Raw genomic sequence first — 22,431 nt, forward strand, 5'->3', positions numbered from 1 at the left:
TCAAGTCCTCTTGCTTTCAAGATCAAATGAATTCTTTCAAGATCAATCAATCAAGTCCTTTTGCTTTCAAGATCAATCGAGTCCTCTTGCTCCCAATCAAGATCAATCGAGTCCTCTTGCTCCCAACCAAGATCAATTGAGTCCTCTTGCTCCCAATCAAGATCAATCGAGTCCTCTTGCTCCCAACCAAGATCAATTGAGTCCTCTTGCTCTCAATCAAGATCAATCGAGTCCTCTTGCTCCCAATCAAGATCAATCGAGTCCTCTTGCTCTCAATCAAGATCAATCGAGTCCTCTTGCTCCCAACCAAGATCAATCGAGTCCTCTTGCTCCCAATCAAGATCAATCGAGTCCTCTTCCTTTCAATCAAGATCAATCGAGTCCTCTTGCTCCCAATCAAGATCAATCGAGTCCTCTTGCTTCCAATCAAGATCAATCGAGTCCTCTTGCTGCCAACCAAGATCAATCGAGTCCTCTTGCTCCCAATCAAGATCAATCGAGTCCTCTTGCTCCCAATCAAGATCAATCGAGTCCTCTTGCTCCCAATCAAGATCAAACGAGTCCTCTTACTCCCAATCAAGATCAATCGAGTCCTCTTGCTCCCAATCAAGATCAATCGAGTCCTCTTGCTCCCAACCAAGATCAATTGAGTCCTCTCAATCAAGATCAGTCGAGTTCTCTTGCTCCCAATCAAGATCAATCGGTTTATCAAAAGATTTCATCACGGTTAACAACCTATTTGGCAACTCTGGTCGAGTGGTGCCTTATCACCCTCAAATTTGATCTTTGGGCGTAGTGGTGCCTTATCTAGATCTTCGGTTGAGTGGTGCCTTATCATCCTCAAAATTCTATCCCCAGTGGAGCCCCTCATATTTGATCTTTTGGCCGAGTGGTGCCTTATCTTGATCTATGGGCCGAGTGTTGCCTTATATAGATCTTTTAGCCGAGTGGTGCCTTATCTTGAAATTTGGGCCGAGTGGTGCCTTATTTAAATCTTTGGTTGAGCGGAGCCTTATCACCCTTATATTTGATCTTTGGGCCGAGTGGTGCCTTACCTAGATCTTCGGTCGAGCGGTGCCTTATCACCCTCAAAATTTGATTAAGCAATGCTCATAAGATAGAGATTTGGTTTTTTCGAGTTTTTCTTTTGAGAATTATCGAAAGATTTCATCATGATTAACTGTCTATTTTTAGCAACTCTGTAGCCTTTGAGCAAAGCGTCAACAGTACATGCTCTTAGTGACAAAATTAGTTGGTCTTTTGTCCTTATCCTTCGGCTGTTGGCACAGGCCTCGGCCAAAGAGGGGCAAACTGTAGACACTGAATTTTGTCACCCACCGGCGATGATGATAACAGGACATGGACAGACATCGATATCTCTCTCAAGAAGGACTCTCGTCCCTACATCTAAACCAAATCACCCTAACATCCCTAAAATGACTTATAAGACCCTTTTACCAAATGCTGAAGGAGGTACTGCTCACCCTCCCCCACCATGACGGTCCCGCTAGCCGGTTAGCGGGCTGTGGGGGTCTAGGGGGGCAGGCAACCCCCCTGCGGGGGTGTAGGGGGCAGAGCCCCCCGATAAATTTTTTTTTAAAGAGTCAGAAGGGAGCTAAAAACCCAAAAAATGAGAAAAAATGGCACTGCGCCCCCACGGCGTTGTGGACTCCTACCCACAGCACCGTGGGCTCCTTCCACGATGCCTTAGGCTCATTCCCACGACACCGTGGGGATGTGTACAGGATTTCCACGGTGCCACGAGGAGGTATGACATCAGCTTGCTGACTGACGTCACCCACGGCGCAGTGGAAAAGTCCCCCACGGCGCCGTGGAGGACTTATCTGGCCAGGAGAGAGAGGGAACCCCTCCCTATAAATAGGAGGGTCCCCCTACCCCAAAGAACAAGCTTTTCTCGGGTAAGGAGACCCTCAAGGGCTTGTTTTGCCCCCTTTTCATCCTCTTTTCCTCCGTCTTTCCCTCGTGAGTATGTGAGTGAGTGGAGTTCTTCGACGTGGGTAGATCCTTCGGTTACCCATCCAAGCATAGAGCAATTATACTCTTGGGTATTGTTATCCCGTCAGTGTACGGATAACGAAAAACCCCCTTCATAGCCGTTATTCTGTCCGAAGTCTGAGTGACAAAACTCATCTCGTATAGCCTCATTCTGTCCGGCAAGAGAGAGACAAGTCGATCATCTGTCTCCACCTGAGCCGTGGGACATCACATATTTCGCCCTCGGTGCGCTTTCATTTATTTCTTGCATTTCTAGACAGGTATCTGTCTCTTTCCCTTTCATTATTTTTGGCATAATGTAGGCAATTAAAACAACTCGTTTAGTGTACATAATAAATGATTTTTTCTTTCTTTGTCAAGATTAGTGTATCATAACTTAGCCTTACATGTTAGTATAAGATATATTATCAAGGGAGAATATTCGAAAACCAACATCTAGTAGAAAGACCGATTTATCCGGGCGAGGTGGGTGCCTAACACCTTCCCACCCTCATAACCTGACTACTTACCCTGAATCTCTGACCAGACCATATGGAATCACGTAGCCCTTTCCGCTAATCCCGGATGGGGCTACACCCATTGGGTCCTAGGCCCTAACCCTAGGTAGCAACTCCATTTCTTTATAAAGCATGATCCCAATCCCCATGATGATATATCGGAACGATACACAGTTATTCATTGAAGCCAATCATTGTCGCCATAAGGCTGAGGAACCCTCGTCCCGAGGACCACGGTATTTACACTCATGGCCGTGGAACCTGGTTGATAGTTTGTTATATATTTCTGACCTCACTCAACATGTGCAGTTTAGGTTTGTTACAGATACAGTTTGTATGCATGTTGCCAAAAACTTGGCACTGAACGCTTGTTCTATAGGTTTCAGTTAATTTATAAATGTTTTCCTTCTCATAAATAAAAAAAAAAAAAAAAGGGTTTGACTTCTATTCTTAGCTTGAAGCTTCTCAAGTTGGGCAAAAGCTTCATATATAAACTGGTTTGACTTCAGTTATGTTCACGTTTTGCTTTTCCTTTGATATTGTCACTCAGCAAGTTTTGAAGATCTATTTTATATTAGGGCAAATGTTCTTTGTGCCAGGGGTGCAGACTACGCCCAGACACATGAGGGTGGGCGAAATGACTGTCCTACCCCCTTGAATGGAGAAAATTAATATCGCCCCCATGTGTCTAGGCACAGCATATGCTGCGGCACAGAGAACATCAACCCTTTGTATTATTATGATCTGGGGAGAGCTTTGACAAGCATTTTTTAGGAAGAAGAAAAATAAAAATAAAAAAGAGCGAAAGAAAATTAAACCAACGAAAATTTTTGTGAGATACGTTTTGCATTACAAAAACAAAAAGTGTTGTGCCGCTTTAGTAGTGGACTTCTATTAATTTCATAGGAAAAGAAATATAGAGCATATGATAGAGATGGTTCATATGGTTGCTATTAAACATATTCCTAACATTATAAGTATGATTCGCAAATGTCTATTCTTCATCTCCTAAGTGGATCTTGCATCTACCTCGGAAAATTATCTACTCCATTTCCTGTCTACTCCATTTCTCCAAATGCCTCTAATAGACAGAGGGGGGGGGTGGGGGTGGGGGGTGGACCCCACCCGAGCAATGTGGTTGGGTAGGGGTAGGATGGTCATTTTCATCCCTCTATTTGAGGAATTTGGGGAAATGGAACTGCTCGGGAAATGGAGCCGATAATGATCCTATCTACCTCTGATCAACAATATGGCCATCCTAAAATACCTTCCAAATTTCCAAAACGTAATTCCATGGCTCATCTTTTTCTTAATATCATTCCATTTCTCTTCTTGTAGTTTCCTAATAATTCTTAATGTTCTATTTCTATAATAGATTCTATTGATATGATTACGGATTGTATTGATTTTAATTTACAACTTTGAAGAATGGGCTTATCGAGCCCTCCCCTAAGGATGCAGTTGGCCCGGATTGAGCTCAGAGTTACAGAGAGTACCCCAAAATTAGAATTGGTTTTTGTGACCTGCTCCACAATATTAATTCAAGAAGCCCAATCTTTGTTTGCAAATGAGTCCTCCAACCCGCCGGTACTGCAGAGGATTTTAATACCTATTTTAGGTATACATCTGGTTGATGATTTGATGGGAAATAAATTAATGGCTAACTGTCCATTTGGTCTAAAAGAAGAAAGAAAAGATTCCATTCTCCGTTGGTTTTCTTTCTTTGTTGATAAGATTTGTGAAAGTAACCGAAAGGAGGGGTAGAAAATTAGGTCCCATTTTTATAGATCTGTCAATCACATGTTTGAAAAAACATCAGAAGCATCATCCCTCTAAACAACTTTGGCAACTATTATTAATCTCATGTGGGTCACTTAGGAAGGAGAGAGGAATGCATTGGAGATTTCTCTTTATTCCTTGATTGCTTGTTAATAATCAAACCGTGACTCCTCGTTTGGTTGCATTTCTGATAAGGGTATCAAAAATCAGCCGAAAGCGGTTGGACCAATTAGAATTGATAATTTTTTAAAAAAATAAAAATTGAACCAGATCGAATGCCTTATCGGTCATGTACAGTTTAGGGTTTTAGGAATCGTCGAAACCGACAGTTAAGATTGCGTGGTTCCACTAACCATTATCATACAAACAAATTAATGGGAGAGGGTTTCTTACAAGGATAGTGATTTGCATATAACAATCAATGAGGGGTTGGAAAATGGTATCATCTACATGTAGCCTACATAGTCAGAATAGGAGAGAGAAATGTCAGTATGGCCTAGTTACACTATTTATTATTTGAGGAGGGTATAAAAAACCTATATAAGGGTAATGGAGGAATCTTTTTCCCTAGATTAATTCTACTATCCAAATAGAACTATTGTTTCATTTCTTTCTTTGTCAAAAAGAATTGTGAAAGCAACGCTTTAAGAAAGCAAAAAAACACCATTACATTAAACAACTTTAGTAATTATTATTAATCCTCTATGACCCTATGGGCTATGCAGGTAGATCAGAAGCATCTCTTTAATACAATTTCCATGGTTTCTGCAATGTGTATACACATCTAGATCCCTTAATATTATCTAATTCCATGTTAAATACTATTGGGCTTTATTATGATATTGTATGGGAGTTCAAGGTAGTGGTTCAAGTACCATAGATGCACATGAGCATACATGGAAATGCATCAGAATACATGAGGAAGTATATGGTTTAATTTGAATCTGAAACTTGATTAATGGCTTATCTAGACCATCTACCATCTATCCAACGGTTGGAATCTACACATCATTCTATCATGTGGCAAAATTCTGTGGACCGTCAAGGGAGGCTTATCTTGACGGGCCATGATATAGCATTTTTCCTAGAAAATTATCTCGTACTCCTATGCTTAGGAGTGGTTTAGTATTTTGACCCATGTGGACAAGTGATGTAACTATTTTGACCAATGGATAGAGAGACAATGGTTAAAAACTTAAAATTTCATTGTCATGTGTTAAATTTCATATTCAAACTCAATCAAATTTTCTCCATGTCTATGCATGCATATCTATGGTCTGGATTGTGGCAAATGGAAGGAGTGTTAGTATTTGGAGGGACCCCTGGATCCCCTCTTTCTCCGAGTCTAAGATTTTATCCACCCAACCACCGCTCTGTCCTTATATTTGGATTACTGAGTTAATTGCTCTTAATAAAACCTGGGATTTTGTTAAGCTAAGGTCTCTGTTTTCTCCTTTTAAAGTGGAAGCGATACTGAAGATCCTTAACAATCTTGAAGACTGTCAGGATAGCATTCGTTGGGGCCCCCACACTAAGGGACTCTTCTCAACAGCCTCTAGATCCAGGATTGCGATACTGAAGACCCCTAACAGCCTCTGGATTCAAGATTGCTATCATTCCAAAGATTGTATGGAAGATATCTGGTCATCTAGCATCCCCCCCAAATAAAGAAAAAAAGACCGAGTTTTTCTCCACCCATAATGAATGGTATTTCATTCACCATGGGTGTCCATAAGGCAGAAGAAGACATTGCAAGGGTGTTTTGAGAAAATACTAAAATCCTATAAGGGTTTGTGGACAGTCTTCTAATAAGTGAAGAAAAACTTTATCCAAGAAATAAACAAATAATCAATCTATATATCAATCGATCTTCTAGAAGCTCGATTTATTTTCCTCCAACTTAAAGGTAGAGCTGTAAACGGATCGGATTTGGCTCGGATAGTGCTATATTCGCATCCGCATCCGATTAGCTATCGAACGGATTCGGATAGTGCTAAACGGATACGGACATGGATACAGATCAGATATTTTATCCGTTTACATGTAAATATAGCTTTTCGGATAGCTATAACCTATCCGTATCCACATCCGTTTAGCTTTCGAACGGATTTAAATAGTATTAAAAGAATACGAATACGGATACAAAAACGAAAACGAATTTCAACTATTCATTTACACCCCTAGGTCGTGAGATTGTAGGAGTCACTATCTATCACTCATTCATTGGTTCTCTAATCCCATTTTCACTAAAAAAAATTTTACAATATTCTGCAGTACGTTGAAGCAGAAAAATAAGTTTGAAAAACGACAATAAATTGAAATCTAACCAATCTTTAATGATGCAAAAGCTAAAGTAAAAGCAAGAGCAAAAACGTGTGGATCCCAGTGTCTATGAAGTCTTGTGTGTCAATCACACTGTACTCCACTGGATCACTCCTCCACTAAAAGAAAAAATCTAATAAAAGATTCAGACAGAAAATGTTAGGAACTTGCAACCAGTAGTAGTGGCAGCAGCATGCGTGTGCGTGTGGGAAGTGAGAACCACACTGGCACACTGCACGCTTAGAGGGAAGGCAAAATAAAAAATGTGAAAAGAAGAAAGGACAAGAAATTAAAGCCAAAAAACATAAAACAAACGTGTGGATCCCAGTATCATATATTTATATAGCGTAGGCTGTCTTTTTTATTTTTTATTTTTTATTTATTTATTTCTTTTTGTTGATAGGTATAGGGGTTATAGGATGTGAATCAGAAGATTTGAACTCAAGACCTCCTAATAGTAATGAGCTTTTACACACCACTAGCTACCAAGTGTGCTAGGCACTTGACCACAACGCATAGATCGTCTTAAGTTGCTTACTCCGAGGATCAAACAGTTTTCTTAAAAAAAACATAAATAATTACACGTTATCCATGGGATTCCATTCACCACGGGGTCCATACTCCATAGGACAGGAGAAGACATTGCAAGGGTGTCCATCGTCTAATGAGTGAAGAAAAATTTTATTCAAGAAATAAACAAATAATCAATGAATGGGTGGTAGCAGTGCTATGGGTATTTTCATTAAACGCAACGATTTAATTTAAACAGTTTATATTTTTTTATCTTTTAATCATAATCATTGAATGAAAAAAACCATCAACCTGCTGACCGTGACAACAGGCTTTTTTCTTTTTTCTATTCTTCTTCGTTGCAGGGGAGTGCTTAAGGTGATTTGGAGGATTTTCGATTTCATAAACGAGGGGACGATTGGGTTTAGAAGAGGGAGCTCGACTTGGGTCAGAACAGTTTGACAGGTAAAATCCCAGAGCAGATTTCTAGATTTTAATCCCTAAGGTCATTGTTATTGAATGACAATCGCCTCTCGGGTGCAATACCAGATACTCATTTTCATCCAAAAAAAAAAAATACCAGATACTCATGGATTGTTCTCCAGATTGGGTTCTAGGGATTTAATAGTGTTTCTATCGGACCAAGTGGGAGTTCCAAGACCAGAGAATGGTTTAATGTCAAGAATTGAAATTGGGCTCACCATTGCATTCGTCTCAGAAAAAACCTTTGCTGCAAAACCTGTAAAGTGCTTTGGAGAACTCAAGAAAGACGAAGAATGCCTGATGTATCTGTCCGTGGGAGATGGAAGAGAGGCATGATCAGCCATGAGAGCTTTCTTACTGGTCACTGATCTGGATCTCTTCCTAAGCATCGCTTCGTCTGTCGGATTCCCCCAAACTTATTGTTCCCCTGTGTAGCAGAAAATGGAAAATAGAGAAAACATTAGATTTTTGTACAATAATAACCATTTCTCCCAATTGCCCAATTCTCTGTTAATAGACATTTTAATTTCTTAGGGGAGTAGAGGAGGAAATTCTCCTCTTCCTTCTTTCCTCCTCCGTCTTTTTCTCTTCTTCTGGTCTCACTCCAATTCTATTATGTACAATAATAACCAGAGGGTGTACCCAATGGACACAGACATTAACGACAATGATAATTACCCACCTAATCCAACAAAATATGTCATGCTTTCAGACAATGCACCCACAGGAAAAATCCCAAATGGAACATGCATAAGATTCATTGCAAGGAAAATTTATCCAAAAGCCCTAACCCAAAAACCCTAAACGCAAACCTATGAAAGATGTTCAACCAAAATAAGATTAATATTACCGATTCAATGGAACTTCCAATACTTTCTTAGCTTGGATGGAACTTCTGGCTGCTGGCAGCAGGAATAGGTCGTTGACTGCAATAGAGAACCCAATCCGAACAGGCTATTTTTTGAGTTTCCGGAAGAAAAGAAGAAGAGAGTAGCGGAGTAGAGTAGATGGCGTTAGATCACCATGGCCATGAACGATTGCAAGGAGGTTTTGAAATTTTTCGGAAAAAGAGCAAGACAACCATCGATGGAGAAACTCTGAGTTTTAGGGAGGAAGAAGAAGAAGAAGAGAAAGAAGATGGGTTTGGGGTCCAGCGCACATCGTGCGGCTGGGGGGCTTCGATCCACACCACCGCACACATCCCGGTGTAGTGGCTTGGAAGTAAGATGGAAGTAGAGGAGTCGAATCCGTCATCCAACAGTCTCACAAGTCATCCAACAGTCAACATGCCTTAAATACTTAATTAGGCCTTACATCGTTTATAAACCAAAAACCTCTTCCTTCTTCTTCTTCTCCTTGCTGCTTCGTATCCTTTTTCTCTCTTTGAAAGAAAAGTCTCTCTTTCTCTTCTCGTATCTGAAAGAAGAAGATGTCATCAGCTGTGGGACAGCGTTTTGGAGTGTCGTCCTTCCTTCAGGGGGCCTTGGACAGGTTTTACTCTCCTGAGTTGCTGGACTTCATTCGCCGATGGAAGATCGATATGGACGGAGTGGAGTCACTGAAGCGGACGTCAGCCAAGATTCAGACCTTATCTGATGAAGCTGAAGTAAGGCAGTTTACCAGTGAAGATGTGAGACTCTGGCTCGGCGACCTCAAACAGCTCCTCTATGATGCCGAGGACATACTAGATGAGTATGCCACTGAAATTCTACGACTGAAATTGGAATGTAAGACTCCTTATCAGACAACCCACCCTCACCAAACCCAACAACAGGTACGCAATCTTTTTCGGATTCAGGTCTGCCGAGCTGCAGAGACAGCAAGGCCTGCAATGATCATCTTACCCCCATTCAGACAAGGCCCTCGAACAGGGTTAAAGCGGTCATTGCATGTATTGATGTGTCTGCACAGCACCGTGCACGACGGGCAGCTCGACAGTAGACGATCCTAACTTATCTTTTGTTTTTTTTGGGTTTTTCCAAACCTGCTCCTCTCGCTAGTGAAAGTAGTATCTTTTCTTTCTGTGTTTTTTAAAAGTGTGGTGGTACAGAATCTGCGGATAAGAACATCAATGAAACGTTACAGGGAATAAAAAGCAAGCCTAAGATTTATAATATCGCCGATGAACTGCAGGGAATTAAAAGGTTTGGATCTAAAGTGAAGGATGTCAACGAGAGGCTAAAAAGTGAAGCACAAGAAGGTGTTGCTCTAGGATTAATGGTCTCGAGCTTGGGATCTGGGTCTTCAAAGCCCAAGGTATTCAGTGAAAGGCCACCGACGAGTTCTTTGGTGAACAGTTCTAATGTTTTTGGCAGAGAAGAAGATAAGGAGAAGATTGTTACATGGTTGCTATCAGACAAAACCCCAAGCCCCTGTAACAATGATAATAATTTCTCAGTATTACCCATAGTCGGCATGGGTGGAGCTGGAAAGACCACCCTTGCTCAACTTATTTACAACGATGAGATAGTTATGAGGTATTTTCAGCTGAAAGCTTGGGTCTACGTTTCGGAAGACTTTGATTTGGTGAGATTAACCAAAGAAATTCTCGAGTCAGCCACTACTGAGTCATCCCTTTCTTCTAATTCACTGGACGTGCTACAGGCCAAACTTAAACAAGCATTGAGCAACAAAAGATTCTTACTGGTTTTGGATGACATGTGGAACGAGGATTACGAGAGATGGGATACCTTAAGTACTCCTTTTGCATTCGGTAAACCAGGAAGCAAGATATTGGTTACAACAAGGAACAAAGGTGTTTCATCAATTGTTCGAACTGTAGAGAACGATCATGATTTAAAAGGTCTGTCAGACGATGCTTGTTTTGCATTGGTAAGAAGACATGCTTTCATGGATGGGAATTCATGTGATGCAGATAAAAAACTGGAATTATTTGGACAAGAAATTGTGAAGAAATGTAAGGGTTTACCTTTGGCAATGAAGACACTTGCAGGCCTCTTGCGAGATAAAAGGCAAAACAGTGAGTGGGAAGATATTTTGGAGAATGAAATTTGGGACTTAAAAGAAGGTAAGATCCTTCCATCGCTCATGTTGAGCTACCATCATCTTCCGCCAGTTCTAAAGAGATGCTTTGGATATTGTGCTTTGTTTCCCAAAGACTATGTATTTCAGAAGATTTATTTAGTCACGTTGTGGATGGCGGAAGGTATTGTTCGACCAAAACCAAAAGGAAAGAAACAGCTAGAAAACATTGGGGGTGCATATTTCGATGAACTATTTATGAGGTCCTTTTTTGAGTTATCTAACCGTCCTCCTTCTAACCAGCTGTCATCCCCTTTTCTATTGCCAAATCTATTTTATAGTGGTGATGAGAAGTTCAAAGACTTATCAGAAGAATTATTCATGAAGTCATTTTTTGAGTCATCCAATAACACAGGATCAGGATTTGTGATGCATGATTTGATCCATGACTTGGCAGAATTTGTTTCAGGTAGAATGTATTTTAGCAGAGAAGACTCTGATAAGCCATCCAAAGTTGTGACAACAACAACCCGTCACTTGTCCTACCTTGTGAAGAAGAGATTTGATGTTGAGGGGACAGAATCTGATGCCATGAATAAAAGCTTACGCACCCTTATAGTATTCAATTCTCCTCTTGAGCAACAATTTTTGTCCACCATGCAATTCAAATTCCTGCGAGTGCTACGTTTCAGAAGTTTTAAAAGTTGTCGTAACTTGCCTGATTCAATTGGCAAGTTGAAACATCTAAGGTTTCTTGATCTCTCATATTCTACTATTGTGAGGTTACCTAACTCAATTACAAGTCTTTACAATCTACAAACATTGGTCCTAATTGGGTGCCGTTTTCTTAGAGAGTTGCCTGAAGGTATGGGTAACCTCGTAAACCTTCGACATCTTTTTCTCCCTGTATGGTTGTCGTTTGATGATGGTTCCTATAAAATGCCATTAGGAGTGGATAATCTAACTAGTCTGCAGACATTGAGCACATTCATTGTGGGGTCAAAAAATATTAGTGAGTTGAGGGACTTGTCCCAACAACTCCGTGGGACTCTGGACATTTCAAATTTGGAAATCATAGGCAATAATGGGACAGAAACCATGGTGGCCACATTAAAGGACAATCCACACCTTCTTGGCCTTCAGTTGCGTTGGAGTGCTTATAAAAGAGAGGATAGTTTTCTTGATTTGGGGAGAGATGAAAAGATAGAGATGGATGTACTTGACAAACTATAGCCTCACGCCAATCTTAAAGCTCTATGGATTCGAAACTACGGTGGTACGAGATTCCCAAGTTGGATGGAGAATCCTTCCTTCTCTAATTTAGAGACCGTGTGTCTCTTTAATTGTCAGAAATGCAGGTTTCTACCCAATCTTAAGCAACTGCCCTTCCTCAAACATCTAGACATCTACTGCTGCAGTTCGATAAAAACTGTGGGAAGCGAGTTATATGAAAATCTCTCATCATCAGCTAATAAACAATTTCAATCATTGGAGACACTATGTATTGTATTCATGGATGAGTTGGAGGAGTGGCTCGAAGTGGTTGAAGAAGAAGGTGGAGGAGGACAATTCCCTTGCCTCCGTAGGTTGATTATAAAATATTGTCCCAAGCTAAGGATGTTCTCTCACCGCCTTCCTTCCTTACAACAGCTCCAAATTGATGGATGTCCAAAATTGGTGGTACTTCCTAGTCTTCCATCCATTGAAAGGTTGTATTTGAACAGATGTCACCAGATAACAACTTTGTCCGGATCTGACCATCCATCATCATCATCATCGTCGTCGTCCTCAGCACCACCATGTGTACAGAACTCATTTCCTTTCCTCCGTCAGCTAAACATTGTGAGTTGTCCCATTTTGACAGAATTGACAGACCTCCTTCCTTCCTTGGAGTCACTTTTGATAGAAGATTGCGAAGAACTTTGTTTCCTTCCCATGCTTCCATCAGTAAAGGAGTTGAGCTTGAAGAGATGTAAGGGGATTGAATTCAAAAACAAAATGGTGCCTCATCATCTCTCATCACTTTCCTTCTTGACTATTGATTATGTGTCAGATCTCAAATCGCTGCCCAATGGATTTATGCAACACCTGACAGCACTGCAAACATTAAATATCTATCGTTGTAGAGAGCTTACTGTTCTTTTGCAGAATGAGACTGGGCTTAATCTCCTTCCTTCCAGCCTTCAGCATTTGCAGATCTTGGGTTGTAACAACCTAGGGAAGCTACCAAAGAGCACATCTAATCTCCATTGTCTTGAAAAACTAATTATTGATGGGGCCAAAGGACTCACATCGTTGCCTGAAGGGCTGCACAATCTAAAGTCTCTCAAAGAACTTGTAATCACAAGTTGCCCTGCTCTTGTGTCTTTCCCGGTAATAGGATTACCCAATGCAATTCAAAAATTGGTGATTAGATATTGCAAGAATCTGGAGTCACTACCCAAGGAACTACACACTCTAACGTCTCTCCAAGAACTGGTAATCACAAGTTGCTCTGCTCTTGTGTTCTTCCCAGAAACAAGGTGGCCCACTACGCTTCGAAAATTGGATATCAAATATTGCGAGAATCTGGAGTCACGCTACCCAAGGAGCTGTAAGCATTTGAGCTTCTTAGTTATTACATTCTTGAAGGAAATTTCACAGGACTAACAAAATCTATTTGGCTCTCGCTAACTCTGTCTTATGGCATGTTTCTAGCTTTTCTATTGTCATCATGAGTAGGTCTGGCTGGTCAGCCCTCGGATTTGAAGAAGTAAGTCTCTTCTTCTGTGTTTATGCTTGGGTTTAACTTTTCCCCTTCATTTCTAATGTCTACTGATTCTTTTTTTTTTTTCTCTATTTCTGTTGTCATACTGACTGGTTTTCCTCCTCCATTTCCATGGAACAGATACATGAACAAGAAGCTTCAAAGTAAGTTTTTTTTTACCTGCTATAAACTTTGCCTTCTAAATCTCCTAGTTAAGGATGTTCACCTTTTCCCCTGTTTATTTTTTTTCTTTCAATTCTTGTAATCGTCAAGAGGTTTACACACTACAGTTCCTCATAGAAATTGCAACTTTGAGTGTTCTCACATTGTTTTTAACTCAAATGGATAATTATAGATTAGGATTGGCCCATGAGTTCCTATATAATCGAATTGGGTGCTAGTAGGATGTCTCTATTGACTATCAAGTGGCTTGCCTTGAATGAACTCTGCTGGGTTTGTTGACTTGCTGATCCCCATTTGAGGCATGTTTCCTCTCTGTTCTTCGATTTTACCTTTTGAACTGTTTTTTAACCCTAACCAACCATTGTTGTTAGCATATACTTCAGATTTGCTTCCATCAAAAGTAGTTTAGAGTAGCAGAAAAGTGACAAAAAGTTTGTTGGGTTTCTTCCTTTCTTTTAGTTAATCCTTTAACTGCATTAACTTCCAAGAGAAGCAGAAAGGACCAAGGGTTCCAACAGGAATTGTATACTCACTCTTGCTGTTATTTTTCAGGTAAGTCATGGTTAAGCATCACAATGTTGTAGCTAATGGGGCATTTCAGAAATATCTAGCAGAATTATCTCAAGATATGGTTTAACCAGCCTGCTTTCAAGACCAAAAGACTTCTTGGTAAGTACCTCCATTTAATTTTCTTTGTTCCTTCTATATTCTGATATTCTTTTACTGATTACAGTTTTAATCCTTCACTGTGCTTACTGTAGCAACATTGAAAAGTTGGCAATGCCCATTTGCCACCGTTTGTGAACACACCCCTCCAAAACAAAAAGAAATGACAATTGATTCAATCGGAGGTCGAATTCTAAGAAAAGGGCCTAGGAGCTGTTCTGGGATGCACTGCAGTGACCATGATAGGAATGCTGAACGAGAGAGAGACAGAGACAGGAGCAGTGATGGGGAGTACAGGGAAGTGCAGGGGAAAAAAAAATTCCCTCAAAGTTTGATATTGGTGGCCTTTAGAATGTGAAAACAGAGCTTCAAGAAGAGTCATTTATCTGGTTTGAGCCTTTTCCTCTTACCTCCCCATCACCTTTTCACTTTGGAATGTGTTTACTTTCTAGAAACAGTAGTGCCATCTAGTTGCAATTTCTTTGCTTGACTAACCTATTTCTATTCAATAAAACTTATAATGGCCATCAGCTGGTAAAGGATCATCAGGTTTATATGATGTTGTAGCCAAAATTGGCATTTATGTAATTAGACTTTAGAAACCCATATCTGTTTTTGTTTCTTATGTTGTACTCAGCCTAATTCCATTCTAATTTATTAATTCTTGACAGACTGTCCAATACCCAATGAAGCATCCTGAGATCTTTGAAAAGTTTTGCATTTCTTGATTTAGAGGAGTCATCTTCTATGGGCCTTGGATGTGGTAAAACCCTTCTTGCAAAGGCAATTGCTAGTGAGTGCCAACCCTACTTAATCAATCTGCGAGGACCAGAGTTGCTCACCATGTGGTTCGAAGAAAGTGAGGCCAATGTGTCCCGTCAGCTCTATGTGTTCTTTTCTTGAATGAACTCGATTCCACTGCTGTTAAAGGTACTATTTCCTGCAACTTCCTTGGCTATTCTGGCACAATTAAATTTTAAACTTTCCCAAACCCTTCTTCTACAAGGGCATAACATTGTCGAAGTATGTTTTGAAGAGTTTTAACTCCTCTTTGTTCTATGTAAACATGATGTGGCTCAGCAAGACTCGCAGTGTGGGAAAAGCAAGTTTATAAAAAATTCTTTAGTAATATACAAATATATTTTTGGGAGAGGGTTCCCTAATAAGGCAAGGCAGTGTGGCCCTCATCAGCATTGGATCAATGGGAGCACATGCAGAAGCATCAACACCAACAGTATTTCTACCTTCTATTGGGGTTGGGGCAGTCATTTTACCCTCTATGTCTAGGCTAAGGGTGTCAAATCCTAGCCCGAACCGTTAAGACCAACCAAAACTGAGCAAGAAAACCTGAGACTAACGATAACAAACCAAAAATCGAACCGAATGAAACCGATAAAAAAATAATGAGTATATAAGGTTATAAATAATTGAATTGATTTCAATATTAGTGAGCAAATTTATGGTTGTAAGGGAAATTGTTACAAATCAATGAATATGAGGTTATGAAAATAGGGAAATTGATTTGTAACAATGCTTGTTCCATTGATATCCTTTTTCAGTGTGGGGCCAATGAAATATTTTATGTAGTTGAAAAGAGAAAGATAAGAAAATAGGCACAAATCGAATCCAACTTGTTTAAAAAAACCCGGTATCGAAAGGAATCCAAACCGCTATCAACCCGTTATCATAAACCAAAACCGACACGAAACCAAACCGCGCCGAAACTGAAACCGAAAAGTCCTTATTGGTTCGGTTTCGATCTCCCTCAAAACCACACCAAAACCGAAAAAACAGCACCGAACCCGGACCGATTGACACCCCTCGTCTAGACGCAAGGGTCACGTTGCCTTTCAGGTTTTTTTTTTTTTTTTTTTTTTTTCCCATATATATTTTAACTGGTTAACCATTAGACATGGTTTTAAATGTCTGTAGAAAAAATATCTTGGAACAAAAAATTTCCGTACCTATAGGTATCTTATCTATCTAGTCTTAGGCCACAAAAGAAAATGTCATGGTGAAAAAAAAGGTATTTGGGGGATTAAAATCCTCTACAGTGCGGGCTTGAGAGCTCGACATGTGGATGATGCTTCATCGAACAATGCAGGCTTGATTGACTCAGTTTTTTTTTTCAGTATCTGGGAGACATAAACCGTAGCTAAAGGAATATTTTTGGGACTGATCAAAGCTTTTGCTTCTGTGAGAATCCTACCTAGATAAAAGATTATACGTGCTGCCCTCAAGTGGATCTAACCGAGTTTTCTTAACTGATCAAATAGGTAGAATATGCTTGGCTACTGTTCCTAAAATTGGATCTGGGGAAACATTAGTACCTACTCTGTTTCTTTATTTATCAGACAGTTTATTCTGATTACCTGTTAGGGTTAATGGGTATTGCATTTCATACCAACTTTGTCCAAAATGGTCGATTCTTTGTTTCGTTCAACTGTAATAAGACTAAATGGGGTGGATGTTCTGGGAAGTGTTCATGTAATTCAGATGTCAACTGTAATCCTTCAAACTTTACTTCTACTTATGGGTTTCCTCCATGCAATTACTATTCTGTTATCTCAGAATTCACTGCGAATGGCACCGCGTCGGCACCTTCATTGGTATGCTTCCTAACTTTTTTGTTTTTTTATGTATCTGTTATTCTTATAGTTACTGCTACTAATTGATTCTTATTAATAATGGTTGTTTCAGGCAACAGTGGGTAACCCAGTAGAAGTTAGAAGGATATTTTCTATGGGTCTTCCTTTTGAAAATAATCATGGGGGTCAGATTCTCTTTGGACCTTCGGATGGATATTTGTACTTAATGATGGGAGATGGTGGTGGTTATGGTGATCCTTACAATTTTGCCCAAAACAAGAAATCTTTGCTTGGAAAGATTATGAGGTTCAATGTGGATGACATTCCAAGTGAGTAGTAGTATATCATGGTAGAATAGCCTTGGGAGCTTGCTTTTGTTTCCTGTTTTTAGAACAGTCTTTTGCTTCTTTATTTCATTCTGTTTCACTGAATTTAATTTCTAGGTCATTCTTTTCACATGCTCACTCTTGTATTTTCAGGTGCAACACAAATAAATGAACTTGGTCTATGGGGAAATTATTCTATCCCCAAAGACAATGCAGTTTATGAAGACTATGAATTACTACCTGAAATTTGGGCTTTGGGACTAAGAAATCCTTGGCGTTGTGCTTTTGATCCAAAGAGGCCTTCCTATTTTCTCTGTGCAGATGATGGCGAGGTTCACAGATTTGATTTCTTCTACATGTCTTGACATGATTTAATCATTTTTTCAGCTCAGTTTCATATTTAGTTCATCAGAATTCTAATTTCTTAGTTGTTAAGTCTACCATATTCATGTTTACAAAATCATTGGAATCTTACAGGATACCTATGAAGAGGTGGATCTTATCACAAAGGGTGGAAACTATGGATGGCGTGTTTATGAGGGTCCTGTCCCTTTCAATCCTTCTCAATCTCCTGGTGGAAATACATCTGCCAACTCAATAAATCCCATCTTCCCTATAATGGGATATTACCACTCTTCTGTAAATCAGAACCTAAATTCAGGAGGGGCTCCAGGAGGGGATTCAGGAGGGGCGGCGATCATAGGTGGCTATTACTATCGGTCATGGACCGATCCATGCATGTATGGAAGGTGAGTTTGGGTGTTTTCTATCTATCCTACTTGGTTCATTAAGAACACAAATAGATTCTGTGTGGTTCATTTTAGTTATAAATTGAGTTTCAGGTACATATATGCAGATTTTTATGGGGAAGCTATATGGGCTGGAACTGAAAACCCAGAGAACAGTGGAAACTTGACTAGCAACCTGATTCCTTTCGGTTGTGCTTATGACTCCCCAATCCAATGTAGTATCATTCCAGGAAGTCCTATCCCTGATTTGGGTTACATTTACTCAGTTGGGGAGGATAACAATATGGATGTCTATATTTTCACCACCAGTGGTACATATAGAATTGCTCATCCCAGTCGTTGCAACTACATCTGCTCGAATGTTAATTCAGCTGCCTTTGCTGGTCCCTCAAATTGCCGTTAATCTGGGAGCCTATTGCGGAGACAGTATTATAATCTGGTGCTTTTATTCTTTCTATTGATTGATGCTTCTACTGGGGCTTATTTTTTGAGCTCTCAGCTGATGTTCTTGTCTCTCTATTTATTCTATCTATTTGGAAACAATTCAAATCAGTTCATTCACAGCTAAGGGAGGATATGAGAATCTAACAGGAACCCTCACCAACCTCATTGCCCAACTGATAACTATGAGTGTTAAGTCTCCCCTTTACATGTAATCTCTATAGCTTTCTTCCTTGTTGTAGAGAAAAGAATCTCTTCTTATATGGGAACTTATCTACCCTTATTTTGTAGACTCGTTGTGTTTGGATTATAACAGCAGAATTCTTCCCCAATGGCTCTATACTAGAGACTGAAGTTTCCTCAAACGCTCAAATTAATGTCATTAAGGTATCAGAGCCTATTGGATAGTTTGTGAGAGATAATCTTGTGAAATTAAACCACCTATTTTGGTGGGTTCTTTTGTTATGCAAGAAGGGTTGTTTTCTTGATGCTTTGTAGTCTCTAGCATTGACTAAAGAAGATTGTAATCTCATTATTTATAATAGTGATGTATTTATTTGGACGGAGTCCCGTGGCTATTCTTGTTCATATTGGAAGGGGTTTTCATGTTAAAAATTGATGTGTTCTTTTTTGGTTTGCCTGATTTGATTTATCTGTATTATTACATTTGCGGGTTTTAATTTTTTCTGCAGCTCCATTGACTTCCGCAAAGTCTGGGAAATGATGTATTTTTCCCAAAAATTAGTATCAATGCAAGGTTCTTTAACTTCTTATAGTCGATTTAACCAATTGAGCCTTTATTTATATGCAACTTGTCACACATACAAGTACAAAAATGCCCTTATAATAGAGGGCATAAAACCCAACAAGTGTATACAAAATATAGAACACAAAAGACTAAATTACCTGTCTTATTTACATTCTCCTTCAAATTGATGTTGGTTAGACAATATTAGTTTGTCTGTAAGATACTGATGTCAAGTAGAAGACATCTTTTGTGAAAATATTAGCAATTTGATTAGCATAAGCTATGTGTAAAAGAGAAATGATGCCACTGAGATATTTCTCATGTATGAAGTGACTATCAACCTCAATATGCTTAACACACTTTTAAAACATATTATTGGAAGCAATACAAATATCTATTATTATCTTCATATAGAGATGTTGGCCTCCGAAAAGGAAGTAGATAAGTCACCAAATAAACCATGAAGCCAAACAATTTCAATACAAACCAAGGATTGTAAGTACCATGGTGTTCGGGGGCGAGGTTCCACCCGGCCTTGGGGCGTCAGGGATTTGTCTTTCATGGATTATCGCGTATCATTTCGATACATCATTATGGAGAATCGGGATCATGCTTCATAGAAATATAGTCGTCACCTAAGATTAGGGCTTAGGACTCAATGGGTGTAGTAGCCCCATCCGGGGTTAACGGAAAGGGCTACGTGATTCCATATGATCTGGTCAAAGATCGGGTAAGGGGTCAGGTTACAAGTATGGGAAGGTGTTAGGCACCCATCTTGTTCGATTGAATCGGTCTTTCTATTCTAGATGTTGAATGTCAAATATTCTCTCCTCATAAAGTATGTTTAAAATGACTGTATGGGATGCTATAGTGAAAAAAGGTATTTGGGGGATTAAAATCCCCTGCAGTGCGGGCTTGAGAGCTCGACATGTGGATGATGCTTCATCCAACAGTGTGAGTTCGATTGACCCAGTCTTTTTTTCCGGTATTTGGTAGACATAAACCGTAGCTAAAGGAATATTTTTGGGACTGATCAAAGCTTTTGCTTCTGTGAGAATCCTACCCAGATAAAAGATTATACGTGCTGCCCTCGAGTTGCTTCATTTAAAATAAGACATTAGCAACGGTTATTCTTTTCCTCATATACCATCGCTGACATTTTCACCTATGGTTGCCAAAAACAGAAGCAAAACCTTTTCCATGGATTCTATTGCCACATTTTTTGGACGATCAAAGTTTCCATGGCAAAAGCCTTTAATGTTAGCTTTGGGCTTTTGTGACTGTAATTTTTCGTTGGAAAACATTGTTTTGTTGTAGTTATTTCCTTTTACTTTCATTTACAATTTCGTAGTTAAATAGCTTCTTTTTCATTTTGGATTTTAAATAGAGTGTTGATTTTTTTTTTTTTGGTTGAATAGAGTGTTGATTTGGCATTATAGAAACCTGTTCTATATGAAGTTGTGACTTGTTTTATTTTATTCATTAAAAATAGTAGAGAAGAGGGGGAAAAGTGCTCCACCATTAGATAAACCTTTGGAAGAACTGTTTTTTAGTTTTGAAAAGGGTAAATTACACGTCACCCCCTAGTTTTGAAATGAAACTTAGATCACCCCTTGATTTTTGAAAAAACTCAAATCGCCCTCTGGTTTAGATCCCAATATGACAAAAACCAGAGAGTGATCTGAGTTTCGATTGAAAATCAGCGGTTGACGTGTAATTTACCCTTTTAAAAAACATAAAAAAAACATTTGCTAATAATAAACATGGGTGATTGGGTGGTAGTACCTTTGTTTTTAAAAACTGTTTTGCAATTTTTGTTTTTGGAAACAAATAAGGGGCTTGTTTTGAAACAGAAAAATAGGATTTCAACATAATTTCTTTGTTTTTTATCTGAAGCTTTTATGTTACACAATTTTGCAGTGAGGAAAATAAAAGATAATTAAGTCATTTCACTTTAAAATATAAAACTACCACAGTTTTTTTTTTTTTTCCCTCTCCCCCAAACCTTTTGCACCAACCCTCTCGCTCTGTCTCTCTCTCTCCAAAGGCTTTGGACCAGCCTAAGGTTAGGCAAGGGTGGGTTTAACCTAACGGGGAATAATCCTTGTGTTGGATTAGGCTGAGTTTTTATGAAATTAATTTTCAAGTTTTTTTGTTACCAAACATGTTTTAAGGTGACAACAAAAACGGTTTGACTTCTAAATATTGACGCTTTAGGGTTTATTCTAAGCTTGAAGCTTCTCAAGTTGCGCAGGAGCTCCATTTATAAACTGGTTTCTCTTCACTTATGTTCACGTTTTGCTTTTCCTTTGATGTTGTCATTCAGCAAGTTTTGAAGATCTATTTTATATTAGGCCAAATGTTCTCTGTGTCAGGGGTGCAGGCAGTGCCCGGACACATGTGGGTGAGAGAAATTATTATCCTGCCCCCCTGAATGAAGAAAATTAATATCACCCCCATGTGTCTGAGTGCAGCATCTGCTGCGGCACAAAGAACATCAACCCTTTGTATTATTATGAGTCACGGAGAGATTTGACAAGCATAAGAAGAAAAATAAAAATAAAAAAGAGCGCAAGAAAATTAAACCAATGAAAATTTTTGTGAGATACGTTTTGCATTACAAAAACAAAAAAGTGTTGTGCCACTTCAATAGTGGACTTCTATTAATTTCATAGGAAAATAAATATAGAGCATATGATAGAGATGGTGCATATGGTTGCTATTAGACACATTCCTAACATTATAAGTATGATTCACAAATGTCTATTCCTCATCTCCTATGTAGATCTTGCATCTACCTTGGAAAATTATTTGCTCCATTTCCCCAAGTGCCTCTAATAGAAGAGGAGGAGGAGGAGGAGGGTGGACCCCACCCGGGCATTGTTGTTGGGCAAGGGTAGGGTGATCATTTCCGTCCCCCCTATTTGAGGAACTTGGGGAAATGGAGCTGCCTGGAAAATGGAGCCGATAATGATCCCATCTACCTCTGATCAACAATATGGCCACCCGTGGTTTGTGTGATTACACTTCACTTTGTTGTTGTTTCATAAAAAAAAAACAAACAATATAGCCATCCTAAAAGACCTTCCAAAACGTAATTCTCTTGGCTCATTGTTGCCGAGATAATGGCCTACTTCTTCACATCCATTGTGCAATGCATGCAGTTTAAGGATGCAGTTGGGCCGCGTTGAGCTCAGAGTTACAAAGAGTAGCCCAAAATTAGAATGGGTTTTTGTGACCTGCTCCACAATATTAATTCAAGAAGCCCAATCTTTGTTTGCAAATGAGTCCTTCGCCCCACCGGTACTACAGAGGATTTTAATACCCATTAGGTATACATCTGATCGATGATTTGATGGAAAATAAATTAATGGCTAAGTGTCCATTTGGTCTAA

General features: G+C 39.4%; 1 protein-coding gene and 1 pseudogene across 1 annotated transcript; both read left to right on the plus strand.

Moving 5' to 3' along the window:
* The first annotated feature begins 8,964 nt into the window (after positions 1-8,964).
* LOC122643311 (putative disease resistance RPP13-like protein 1) lies at positions 8,965-11,822 on the plus strand. Its single transcript, XM_043836945.1, has 2 exons — positions 8,965-9,381; positions 9,645-11,822. Exons 1-2 carry the CDS (start codon positions 9,037-9,039, stop codon positions 11,820-11,822), a joined length of 2,523 nt encoding a protein of 840 aa, XP_043692880.1. The 5' UTR covers positions 8,965-9,036.
* A 279-nt stretch (positions 11,823-12,101) lies between these two features.
* Positions 12,102-18,250, plus strand: LOC122643312 (annotated as a pseudogene).
* Positions 18,251-22,431: the final 4,181 nt, after the last annotated feature.

Source organism: Telopea speciosissima, chromosome 10, assembly GCF_018873765.1.
Source record: "Telopea speciosissima isolate NSW1024214 ecotype Mountain lineage chromosome 10, Tspe_v1, whole genome shotgun sequence".
Taxonomy (NCBI): domain Eukaryota; kingdom Viridiplantae; phylum Streptophyta; class Magnoliopsida; order Proteales; family Proteaceae; genus Telopea; species Telopea speciosissima.